This window comes from Echinops telfairi, unplaced genomic scaffold (genome assembly GCF_000313985.2).
Source record: "Echinops telfairi isolate 266 unplaced genomic scaffold, ASM31398v2 ScPeMD7_7469;HRSCAF=8507_1, whole genome shotgun sequence".
NCBI lineage: Eukaryota > Metazoa > Chordata > Mammalia > Afrosoricida > Tenrecidae > Echinops > Echinops telfairi.
The window spans coordinates 36,050,112-36,064,130 of record NW_022111373.1 but is presented as its reverse complement, the minus strand read 5'-3'; the positions used below and the strand labels follow the sequence as shown (position 1 = coordinate 36,064,130).

The window sequence follows — 14,019 nt, the reverse complement described above, 5'->3', positions numbered from 1 at the left end:
TAACAGGCGAAGATCCATTCTTGATTGTGATAAGCAGTAACTTTACATCCTAATATAGTGAATAATATCATTCTCAAAAGATTTCTATCTCCTCATTTGTGTTGTACAAATTGTACTAAATTTTTATTTTATTCTGAATTTGTCAATTTTATTTTTGACTATTGTCTTTTCATTTAACATTAGTACCTATGTAAAACTAAAAATAGTTGCTTTCAAGTTGATTTCAACTCCTGATATTCTTGATTTTTCTTGTTGGACAAAATGCTGAAATACCAGTTGAAATGTTTGCTTATCCCTTAGGGATGGCATGAATTTAATGTCATCCTTGGCAATTAATGGAGTACCAAAGACTGCTAACATTACACACTTACATAGGACCTTGGTTTACCGAGTCTATGTTTTGCCTTTTCTTCTCATTTCCAGTTTCTGTTTGTTCCGTGCAGTCTTAAGTTTAGTTTCTGGTAGAATGTATACTAGAATTATCTCAGGATTTGTTTAAGGAGCCTTTTGGGAGTGAGTGAGCTGAAAAGTTTTAGAAAGATGTTAAATGTTAGAAGACATAAGACTTGGGGTTGATGTTTATTGCAGTATTATTCATTGTAGCTAAAAGAATCTGTTCAAGTGCCTATTAACAGATGAATGGATAAATATGTGATATGAGTATTATTCAGATATAAAGAAAAATGAAGTTCTAATATATACAACCACATGGATGAGCCTTGAAAATATTATGCTAATTGAAATAAGCTAGATATAAGAAAGAAAATACTGTATGATCTCACTGACAGGAAATATCTGGAATAGATAAATTCATCTAGAGGTGCTTACCAGGGGATGAGGGTCAGGGGCACTTGGGCAAAAATCATAATGCCTCTTTAAAATTGGTGAATTTTACTTATGTGAATGTGGTAATTAACATAATCTATTGTCAATTTCAGAAGATTAAGAGTGAAGGGGTAGAGTTTAGCCTGTTAATCAGGTGGCAGTTTGATGACCTCATTTGGAGGTGTTAAGGAGATAAATAGCTCTCTGGAGGCAGGACACATGCTCAGTCCCTGTGAGACATTCTTGTTGAAAAGCCGCATGGAGACAGGCTGATGGCAGCCAGAGCCTTGCAGCTGGAGAAGCCACGTGGAGACCCACGTCAGTGCTGAGATGCTTACACCACCACTGAATCCACAAGACTTTCCACCCACTGGCCTGTCATCATCCTATATTCAGCATCATTGCATGCAAGAGGAATTTATAGATTGGTGTCAGATATATGGGCTAATACCAGATTTGTGGGCTTAATCTGGTCTGGGCTGGGATGTTTTCTTAATGAACAATTACTCTTTATATACAACTCTTTCATATCATATGATTGCATATGAATTTGTTTCTCTAGTCTACCCAGACTAACACAGAGAATTATCAATAAAGATTTATAAAAGGAAGGAATGGAGGAGAAACGACATGTTGGAAAGAAAGTTGAAATAAGGGAAGTAAAGGAGCTACATGGAAGAAGGCTGATGGCCTTATTGTACTGTAGTTGGATTAGTTTGTATATTATGAGATGGATATAATTAACATAAAATTCAAATATCTCTTGCTTAGGAGCCACCAGATCTTGTTTAGTCTAGAGAAAAGCTATAGAGATTTATGTCATGGTATAGAAATCATCTATAAAATGCTATTCTGATGCAATTATATTTTAATGAATGAATCACAAGAAAGAATTTCTTTCTTCAATTTATTTTTCAATAAAGGAAGAAATTGGGAGATGTCAGTAATATTACTCTGGGCAATGGTAGTCCTTATTCCATTTGTTTTCTTATAAACCCAGATATTACAATTATCATGGCAACATTGGAAATCTCATGTAATAAGTAAAAGATATCATGGTAATAATTTCTTTTAGAAGAATTAATACCTGACTAGTCCTAAAGGGTTGGAGATTAAAGATGTCCCAGATATCCAGCTTTTCCAAGATACTATTCTTGGGAACTGGAAATACAGTGAACCCAGGACAGATGAACCCCCCAGGACCAGTGGAGAGAGTGGCGATCGCGGGAGGGTGGAGGGAAGGAGAGGGAGAAAGGGGGAACAGAGGACAAGGTCTACATGTGGCCTCCTCCCTGGGGGACGGACAGCAGAGAAGTGGGTGAGGGAGATGTGGGATGGGGTAAGATATGATAAAATAATAATAAATTATAAATTATCGGGGGTTTGGGGGGAGGGAGGGGGAAAAATGAGCTGACACCAGGGGCTCAAGTGGAAAGTGGGTGTCGTAAGAACGATGAAGTCAACATATGTACTAAAGTGCTGGACACAGATGACATATGTACAGATTGTGATGAGTTGTATGAGCCCCTAGTAAAGTGATTATTTAAATAAAAAAAATACTATTCTGCTCCATTTTTCCCAACCTATCCCCACTTCTCCCTTGAGTGCTGGGTTCTGTGATTTGCTGCAACATCCCAAAGAAACTCACAAAACTCAGAGGAAATGTCTCATATTGTGGTGGATGCTGCTCAGACCCAAATTTGAAAGTCGGACAGAGGTTATCCAAACCAGTGTCTAGCCTGAAGCTAAAAATGTCCAAAATTCACGGTAGGTTTTATTGCTTCCACAAAAGCTCACTCAGGAAATAGAGGTATATGGCTTTCAGGTGGTGTGATGTGTGGTAGAACTATAAAGTGGTCCAAGGGAAACAAAGAATGATGCCTTAAGTCACATCCTCTAGTAAAGTAGAATCTTAAAGATGCACCCACGGAAACAAAGACTGCTTGGTTTATATATACTGTACATCCCAAGCAAGGAAGAAAAAGGGTAGTACAGTATCTTAACGCACATCCTCTACTAAGATATAGTCTTAAAGATGCTCCCAAGGAAATAGAGGGTGCTTGATTCACAACCTCTGCTGAAGCCAGGTTTAATCTCACTCTAATCCTGTCATTAGTATAGTAGAGAACACCCTTCAAAATGGAATTATAGGCACAGAGGTTAAGTCCAAAATTATTATATATCTAATAAAGAATTATGGCTTAAAGGGTTATATTCATTGACTGCAACTCGGATGTGAAGAACTTATTTGACAAATTTTTTTATAGTTTTTAAGGAAATTGGGTCTCTGTAAGAGTGCTACAAGGTACAGATAATGATAGTTGACAGCCAGTGCTTTGAAGCTAGAGTAAATGTTACATCAGCCTTATTGCAATTGAGTCAGTTCTTAATCTGAGTGACTTCATAGGCCATAGCAGAATTGCTTCCTTAACTGTGGTCTTTCTGGGAGAAGATTGGCATATCTTTCTCCTGTGCCATATCGTTTTTAGTTTGATAGCCAGCTGTTTACCTACTGTGTCATTCGAACTACTGCTGTAGAACGACTGAAAACATGTTATTTATACTAATTATTTTAGGTTTTTATATTTTTAATTTACTCCATGTAGATAATAAAAGTAATGCATATAGATAGTGAAATCTATAAAATCTGACAAGAGGGTATACAATGAAAGCCAAAATTCTCCCTCCTTATTTTTAGACCTTTTTGTCTGTTTTCCTGGATTAACTCATGAAAAGATTGCATATGATAGCATATGCATGTGTGTAAATGTTTTTTCTTTCACGAATGAGATTTTAAGCATAGCCCTTTACATATATGAAATTGTAGTGGTGAATGATGTGTTACTGCTTATATGTAACATAATCAAATGAAGTGATTATTGATGGATGATTAGGTTATATCCAGCGTGCCTTATTACCAGGGTTGGATGTAGGTTTTATAGGGCACCGAACTTATACCTTTTTAGAAAAAGTATGCAGAGGTAGAGCTTTGAAGGCTAAGCTTCATTGCAACACTGTAAATTTACCGTCTGTTACTGAGATCTTGCAGTGAACCTCTTTGTATTTACATCTTAGTGCACTTATAGAAACATGTATCAAGAATCTTCAAAAAGTTCAGGGAAAAGTGGAACTAAAAGATAATGGGATTTTCCTGCAAACTTTTTAAAGCTCTAGTGCAGTGGTTCTCAACCTTCCTAATTCAGCGACCCTTTAAGACAGTTCCTCGTGCTGTGGTGACCCCCAATCATAAAGTGAATTTCGTTGCTACTTCATGACTGTAATTTTGCTGCTGTTAGGAATCATAATGTAAATATCTGATAAGCAGAATGTATTTTCATTGTTACAAATTGAACATAATTAAACATAATTGAAGCATAGTGATTAATCACAAAACAATATGTAATTATACATTGTGAAATATTTATGTGTTTTCCGATGGTCTTAGGCGACCCCTGTGAAAGGGTCGTTCGACCCCCAAAGTGTCACAACTCACAGGTTGAGAACCGCTGCTCTAGTGTATAGAATAAAATCTTCATGGTGAAATCACATAGGGTTTATGTACTTCTAAAGACTATCGATTCATGCTCTAAGCTGCCTGAACTCTAATGCTGGCTCTTCCACTTACCAGCTTTGTGACCTTGGACAAGGTACTTAACCTCCCTGTGCCTTCATTCTTCATATGTAAAATAGATGAAATAAAAGTGTTGTAAGAATTATGGAATTTAAATGACCTAAAATCGTATGTCACTCAATAAATATTAATTATTACATCAGTTATTTAAATTTTAATTTTTTCTTCCATTTAATTCTTCTTTAGGCATTGCAATTTTATGGCAGTTAACTGTTTTGCATCATCACTATTGAAATATGCCATTGATATTTAAAAAAATATAAACTATAAGCTATTTGAACGATTACTATTATATATAAATATATAAAAATATAATAGTGACATGGTGAATAGTTCTTTGAAATTTGCAAACTTATGTATTCATATACTGTAACTGTTAGTTTTTTTCCCTTTAATCCACAATGTGCCAGGTTAAAAAATAAATTTTTGGGGGGAGACATGGTATTCGATTTTAAATAATTTCTTTTCTGCTTTAACTCTTGAAACCATGAATTTGTAGAGCTTTAGGAATATTAAGCAGTTTTCACTTCAAAGTCTTACTTTTATTTAATTTTTTTATTTGAGGGGTTTTTGTATAGAGCTTAGTTAATGCCTTGTCTGCACTGAGACTGCCAAAAGAGTAAAGCCTCAAAAAAAAAAAAAGATACTACATTCTTGACATGATCAGAGACTAGAAAATTAGAGGAAAAAATATTGTTCAATTTTTTCTGATCTCTTTTCTTTTTTATTTTATACACCCCCCTTTTTTTCTTTAGCCTTTCAATATTAAATTTTACATGTAGTAAATTCTAGCACATCGGCAATAACATCCCTGCCAGGGGACAGAAATATTGTTAGCTTTTCTAGGCCTTTGTTTGAACTTCAAATTTCTTTCTGGCTCTTTAGGGATTCTAAAGTAGTAAACTGGTGATAGGCTTTTTTTCTTTCTAGGTGAAAGTCATTTTGCCCAAACTAGAATTTGAAAGAAAATAAGTCATACTACTTCATTCTTCTCTCAAGTAAGCTGATGTATAGTATAGCCAAAACCCATAATAAATAAACATGACCTCATAGTTAATCCCTCATTGATTGTCTTAAGTGATGCTTTTCAAGAGAATTACTAAAGGAAGTGAAAGAGATTACAGATTTAGATTTTGATATTCTGTGTTAGAATTGCCTTGTACCAGTGATGTGTGAGTAATGGGATTAAGTATAATGTGCTTGAAGCTTAATCATGGCAGCAGTGTCTCAGGAATGAGACACTGCTTTCCTCTTTCTCTATTCTGCTTAAAGGTAAATATACCAAGTAAAAAGAAGGCATCAAAACAGTTAATCATGGAACCATGTTGTCTACCACAATAAGATATTGCTTCTTGAATTTTTCTAAAGGTTTTATATGAAGAAATGAGAGTAATGTAAAATTAAAAATAAAATTTCTAATAGATTTCTTTTAAATTTGTGATAATGGGACTATCTGTTTTGTAACATCATATCAATACACATGTGCATGTCTGTGTGTATATATACTTTTTCTCTCTATTGTTTACATCAAGAGTAACAAAAAAATACAAGTGAAGATTCCTTTCTCATGCAATTGAAATTCTTCATTTCTCCAAACAGTTAATGACCTTGGAAATAACATTGCTGGAAAGAGATAAACTATTTTGATTATGAATAGCTTGAATATATGAATATAGGATGCTTACAATATTACTTGATTTTACTTATTCTTGGTAATTGGTAATAATGTGCAAATAATACAAATATAACTGGCTCGGGATTTTTACATAAACATCCTACCTTGGGAGTAACATGAGTTTTTGTACCCAAGGGTCAGATAATTTTTTTTTAAGTAAAACATAACATCCTGAGCTTATATTCCAGAAATATGCTTATTTTACCTAGTGCTAATAAAAATGGTTAATAATACCAACAGTTAATAGGGAATATGCTATAATTCAACTTCTGTGCTAGAAAGTTTAACAATAAGTGATATAGTCTTAAAGTTAAGTTATATTGAATTTCTCAATTTTATTAAAGGAAATATTAGTTTAGGAAAACTAAATATTCACCTGAGGGTATTGCTTTTAAAATAAAATTTAGTAAATATTTCTCATAACTTATTCTGAAAGCAAGTGATTGTCTTGATCATTTTTTTAACGTGAAAAGAATCTGCCCTATGCATGACCATTGTTCATGTTAGGGAACGATGACTTCCTTTTCCCCACCACTACAGGAGTGCTTAGTTTACCTCCAAAATCAGCTGATGGGTCGACGTCTTACATCATGTTCTTACATTTGGTGGTTCTATATAGTTTCACTTTTTAGATAATTCAGCATGTCAGAAATTAGGAGACCCTTGAAGTGATTAGGAAATTGCAGCCAAAGTGTAACGGGTGGGTTTCCAGTGAGTAAAACAGGACATAGGGAACTAAGTTGAGCACCTACTATGTGCACCTACTATGTGCCTGCATCTTACAGTTTGGTGGGAATGTGTATTCCAGGATGGAGCGGAGGATATGGTACAGAGACAAGCATTGAGAAGAAACTAGGGAAAGGAAACAGTAATAGTCAAAGAGAGTAAAGAAGAAGAAGAAAAGAAAGGGTTGGAGGATAAAATGTCGATGTTCCATCTCCTAGAATGTAAGTTTCTTGACCAAACTTATTTATTATTGTATCACTCGTGTCTAGCTTAGTGCCTGACACAAGTAATATCCTTCCCAACACCAAATTCACTGCGATCCAGTCGATTCCAACACATAGAGACCTTAAGGACAGAGAACAATGGGTACCTCTGGGTTCCTGAGACTAACTCATTCAGGGAGTAGAGGGTCTCAGTATGATTAGTAAGCACCGTTGAAAGTGATAAAGTGAATGAATGAAGGGCTGAGAAGGGAGGCGAATGGGCAATTATGAAGGAAGAGAATAAGGGAAAGGTGTAGAAGAGACAAATGACAGAGAACTTCCACCCAGGAAAGGGAAGTGATGTTAACATGAAAAGAACGTTCTATTACATTTAGCTTTGAGTTTAACGTGGCAGGGGTGACAAATGTTCTTGCCTCCACACTGGATAGGAGGAAGCAAGGAGGTGACAGGGTGGTGGGGACAAGTTATGAGGCAGGGTTCTTTTTGGAGACTTTCCTGAGTGTTAAATGGTATTATATAGAAGGCGAGTTTTATAAATGACAAAGCATTGTGTGAATTTTATTTACTTATTTATGATTAATAAGTAATGAGGCCGGTGCTTGAAATATAACCTCCTTGAGAATGTTCTCTAATTTTAATACAGTAATACCTTCTTTATATGACTGTCAGAAATGAATGATTTTGCCTGAGTTCTCCAGATAACTGAAGCATCTATGAAAGTATCTACCTATCTATCTATAAAAGCATCTATAAAAGTAATCAAAACATCACTTTAGTATGTTTGATGCAAATCTTTTATGACTGTATGCATTTTCTTAAATAAAAATTCTCATCTTAATTTAACCTCTCCCTGATGATTCTAGGTCATAGTATAAGAAGTATCCCTGAATATGTTTTGTTAGAGTGTAGTAAAACCCTTAGAAACCCTTTGAGATTTATTGTGCTGTGGATTTATTATTTCTAAGCAAAAGATAATAAATAGTATTGCTCTATTCTGAGATCATCTTGACTATGTCACATAGTTTGCTTTTTCTAACCTTCGATCTCTATTATTTAGTAACTTAAGAAAAATATACTTATTCATGCTATAAGAACGTTAAACAATATAAACATCTATAATGTAAAATATGAAAGTTTCTTTCTTACCTTAAATTATTCTCTTCCCCAATTCGACTTGTCTCAGAATGTTAAAAACATTGATGAAAATTTGGTTTGTCGTCCTCTGGTTCTTCTCCTATATGCTCACACACACAAACATATACAAGTATATATTGTAGGACAGGGCTTCAAAAATTTGTGAAAAATTTTTATTCTCTTTCAGTCATTTTCCACAAACTTTTTGGAGCTCCTCATACAATTAAGTATTTTATATAAATGGAGCTGTACTATATATTCTTCTGTATTTCGCCTTTTAATTTAGAGGAACTTTAAATGTTTTGAGGAACTTTAAATGTCTATATTGAACTCTTTTTTAGTGGCTGTGTGCTAACTTAAATCATAAATGGATTGACATTTCTTTATTCCTTTTTAGACAGTATTGCAATAAATATCTTTGTGTGGATAGATTTTGTACACCCTGTGCAAGTATTTTGATGAGGTTTTTAGATGGTAAAATAATATTTTAACTTAAAAATTAGAGAGAATTCTAAGTGTGTCATATTTGTCAGAGTATATGAATCACTTTCTTTTTGTAGAATTTTGTGTCAATTTGTCAAAGTAGTATATGAATCATTCTTTTTTTATAATATTGAGAATGCTACAATAATGTCTAAGATGTTAATTTTAGTTAAAATAAATATAATGTAAGAACTGTAGGCATTTAATTTTGTGTCAGATTGTATATGCTTTCATGTACTTATCATTTGAACTTTTTGTGTGTGTGTATTTTCATTTTGTATTGCCTTTTTTCCTCAGTTTTTTTTTAATGGAAAGGATCTACACCTATTTCTTCATAGCTTGTCTTTTATTTATTTCATTTATGATCTTTTTAACTTTAAGGGAATTAAAATTTTTATAGACTTCTTTAATATTCTCTTTTGTACTTGAGTTTCCTGTCTTACTCTACTGCATGTATAGTTGTGGTAGAAATATTTCTAAGGGGAAAATACTTTTTATGCTACCAAAAATTAATTCTTGCTTGACAGTGAATATTAATTTTATACATTTGATCATTTAAAATCTATATGGAAAATGCCCTATGGCATTATTAGAATGCATTAAAATAAAAATAACTTACCTTATACTTATATTGTCAAACAACTGAGCTAAAATTTCTGTAAGATAAGGATAATTATTTCATTTTCTAGATAATTTAGAATAACTATATCACTGTAAGGATTAAGTGAGATAGCATACACAAATAATATTGTTACCATTTACCTAAGACTTACTAAGTAGTAGTTTGCTCAAGGTCTCAGAGATAAAATGTATTCAAGTTAGATTATGAAAACGTCTGTCTGAAAACAAGAAATGGATATTTCACCATATATTCTTCCACCTGGGACATGATGGGCCATTTAGTTATCTTATTTGCTTTATTTTCTCCTACTCTCTGCTTTGATTTCTCTCTATCCTATTGATGAAACAAGACTCTCTAGATTAGCACTGCCCATGAGTATTTGCTGCAGTTATTGAAGTGTTCTTTCTTCTGAGCCATCCAATGAGGAGGCACTAGTTGTCTATGTCTGCTTAACATTTCATATATGATTAAAGTAATCAAGGAAAGGAATTTTCCCTTTTAATAATTTTTAGTTAATTTAAATGATGTTACATTTGGTATTCTTGTTTTGGACAATGTAACCCTAGATGAATGAAAAAAAAATTTGTTTCTCAAAGTGAGCATAATTAACTTGTAGATTAATAATGAGAAAACTTTGCATTTTAGGTTGAAAACTTTAGCAGAAGAGCTTATGCAAACACAGCAGACGATTTTAAACAAGGAGGAAGCTGTTCTGGAACTAGAAGGGAGGATTGAGGAATCTTCTAAGACCTATGAGAAGAAGTCCGAGTGAGTAACAGAAAAGGAAACAATGTGAAGGACGAAAGCATCATTGGTATTTGACAGATAGACTTTTGTGGTATAGTGATAAATGTAAATTTTTAGTAACATAACATTTTAAATATTATACATATAGTTGAATTACTTTCTAGGACTTTACGGTAATGATTCTCTTTTTATAAATACATTATGTTAATCATAATGTAATTAAAAACATCTCTACATGTTAACAGTTTAGAACTGTTTCCTGAAAAATTTGTTAAATGCTATATTTACTTTCCCTTATCCTTGTGCTCCAGACCCACTGCAGTGCCTTTATTAAGAATGGAGGAATGCAAAATTATCTAGAAATGCTTCTCTTTGAAGGAAGAGAAGCTAATTAGAGAACCGCTGCCCAAAGTCCTCTGAGCGCTGCTGCAGTTGTTACCTTACTGTGGCAATAATCCTTTTTAGAAGAATTAATACCAGACTAATCCCAAGGAGTTGAGGATGATGATGTACCAAATGTCCAAGTCTTACATGCTACTATCCAATTCCATCCCCCTCCCCAACTACTCCCAGGAGTATATTCCCTCACGTTTCTGCAACATCCCACTGGAATTCACGAAGTTTAAGGAAATGTCTCATGTGGTGGTGGCGCTGTTTAATCCAAGTGTGTTAGTCTGGGTAGACTAGAGAAACAATACATATGTGTATAAGAAAGATATTTATATACAAGAGTAAGTGAAAATTGAGAAAAAATCCCAACCCAGTCTTGATGCAGTCCAAGGCCATAATTCTGATATTAGCCCATATGTCTGATACCAATCTATAAAGTCCTCTTCAGACTCACGAAACACATGCAATGAAGTCAAATGCAGGACGAACACAAGCCAGTGGGTAGAAAGTCTTTGGGTCCAGTGGCATTGTAAGCATCTCAGTGCTGGCAGGGGTCTCTCTGTGGCTTCTCCGTCTTCTGAGGTTGGTTGCGTCCGTGTGGCTTGTCTTCTGCAATGTCTCCCAGGGAGTAGCAGAGAGAGAGAGGTGTCTTCCCTCTTTAAGGAGGAAGTACCAGATTTCCTAGAATTCGCAGAAGGCCATAGGCCTACACAGAAATCTCATTGGCTATCTCCAGATTGACAGCCTAGACTCCACCCCTACACTCTCAATCCTTAAATTGACACCAGATTAGGTGACTACCACACCAATATACAAACATCAGGCAGGGGTAAACCAGCTGATGGGTGTAGAGAATGCGGTACATTCCCGACTCACTGGTAATGAGCTCACACCCGGTTTCTTGTTGTTAGATGCCATTGAGTTAATTTAGGCCCATAGGTGCCCTGTGCACAACAGAATGAAATACTGCCTGGTCCTGCACCATCCTCACAGTTATTTCAGTGCGTGAGTTCACTGTAGCCACTGTGCCAATCAGTGTTGTTTAGGGTCTTTCTCTCTTTTTCTGCCCCTCTACTTTACCAAGCATGATGTCCTTCTCCAGGGACTGGTCTCTCCTGACAACATGTAGGACGAAGTCTCACCATCCTTCCCTCTAAGAAGCACCCTGGCTATACTTCTTCCAAGACAAATTTGTCTGCCCTTTTAGCAGTCCATGACACTTTCAGTATTCTTTACTAAAACTATAATTGAAGCATATCAATTCTTCTTGGGTCTTGGACATATAGTGTTCATCTTTCCCTTGCATATGAAGCACTGGAAAATATCATGTTTTGGATCAGGCACACATTAGTCCTCAAAACAACTCCCTGCTTTTCAGTACTTGTAAGAGGTCTTGTGCAGCAGAATTGCCTAATGCAATGTGTCTTTTCTCCTGACTGCTGCTTCCATAAGCATTGACTGTGGATCCAAGCAAGATGAGATCCTTGAGAACTTCAACTTTTCTCCACTTATTGTTTACCTATTGGTCCAATTATGAAGATATTGATCATTGTATTGAGTTTAATCTTGTTTGAGCAAGTGCCTCAATTCCTCCACACTTTGAGCAATCAAGGTATGTCATTCACATATCCAGGTTGTTAATACATACTTCTTTCAATCCTGATGCTGCATTCTTTTTCACATAAATCAGTTTCTCTGATTATTTGCTTAACATATAGTTTGAATAAATATGTGGAAGGATACAACTGTGACACCCACCTATCCTAACCTCTTAGAGGGCCCATTTTATACACAACAGGATGACATTGCTTGGAATTACTCAGAGGAGAATCCTATTCGTATCTTCCTCCACCTTATCTGACCCATGCTGGGAAAAGTCCTTTGATAGGAGTTACATTGGATATGAATAGTGCAATCAAATTAATATATATATAAATCTTCACATTTTTAATGATACCCAAATATAATAATATCTTCTTCATTACTGTATTGTATCTCTGGCAGGATGTTTCCAGTAGGCATTGGCCTCCTACTGATCTTAATCAGCAACTCTTTTCCCCAGACCATGCCAGAAGCAGCTTTTCTCCTCTCAGTTGTAGTTTATCATTCCTTCTATGCATTACATGTAACAGTTATGAAGATAACGGTTAAATAAAAGAGTGTGGCTCAATTCACACCCTCTATTAAGGTCAGGCATTGGTCTCATTCTTTTCCTGTTCCTTAGTAGATAATGCCTTTAAAATGGGACTACAGCCACAAGTGTATGAAGTCCAGAATTATATCACTTAATGGATTATGACTGGAAGGACCATATTAATTGATTATAATTCACTATTGTGGGTTAGGCCTTGAGCTACTAACTACAAGGCTGGTGATTCAAACTCTTCAGTCACTCTGTGGGAGAAAGGTGAGGCTATGTGCTCCCATAAAGATTTACAATTTTGAAATCCCTAAATAGGTTTCCTATGAATTAGAATTGACTTGATGGCAGTAGGTTTAGGGTTTATTGCTTTTCTAGGAGACTTAGTGGCACAGTGATTTAAGCCTTTGGCTGCTAACTAAAAGTTGAATATTTTGAATCTACCATTTGTTCTATTGGAGAATGATGAACCAGCCTATTTTCTTATAATTACAGAATTGGAAACCCGTAGAGTACCTCTACTCAGTCATATAGGCTATGAATTAGAATGAAATCAATAGCAGTACGTTTAGTTTTATAGTTTTGCTGATTTCTGAATCTATAAATATCTCCTTGAATCCTATGACTTATCTTGATATATATCCTTGTATTTTAATGATTTTATGAATGATATTTTCTTTAGTTCTCATATATACATAAATAACTTGATATATACATCAACTATAAATATAATTATATTTTCTTTACCTCTACTTCAGCAGATCTAAAAATTTAAATTTGTTATCAAATCTTGGTAAGTGTTTTCATTTCCTGTAGTGATTACAAGCATGGTTTCTATAATATTTACTATACCATATAAACTTATTAATATAACCTCATAGTAGTAACTGGCTTGATTAATCAATACTCTACAGCATTTTTCTGGTCTATGACTCAATCAGCAAGCTGATTCCGACTCATAGCAACCCTATAGAACAGTGTAGAACTCCCCTTGGGGGTTTCTGCAATTGTAACTCTTTAAGGGAATAGAAAGCCTAGTTTTTCTCTTGGGAAATTGGCTGGTGGTTTGAACGGTTGACCTTGTTGTTAGCTGTCCAATTTATAACCACTATACTACCAGGACTTATTTTCTGCTCTTCACTTACTCTTACTTTTTGACATTTCAGACATTTTCACTTCCTTCAGAGCTCTTAATCTCTTACTTCATGTTGGTTAATAAGCAGATCCCTCCTATATCACAGAAAAAAAAGGAGCATGAGGTGGCAGCGCCCTTATTTTCTGAGACTTGACATGTTTGGTAATTTAGAGGATTAGTGAAAAAGAGGAAGCCCCTTAAAGAGATGACTGTTGCAGTGGCTGCAACAATGTACTCACATACAGCTGCAATTGTAAGTATGGTGCAGGGCCAGGCGGAATGGTGTC

The 14,019-nt window shown here is 34.9% G+C and overlaps 1 protein-coding gene across 1 annotated transcript in view; it reads left to right on the top strand.

The window, feature by feature from the left end:
- The window catches only part of FER (FER tyrosine kinase), a 222,544-nt gene that overhangs the window by 97,731 nt on the left and 110,794 nt on the right, over positions 1–14,019 (top strand). The window contains exon 10 of the mRNA XM_045285087.1: positions 9,966–10,088. Coding sequence (XP_045141022.1) covers positions 9,966–10,088 — 123 coding nt within the window. The remainder of the gene's footprint in view (positions 1–9,965; positions 10,089–14,019) is intronic.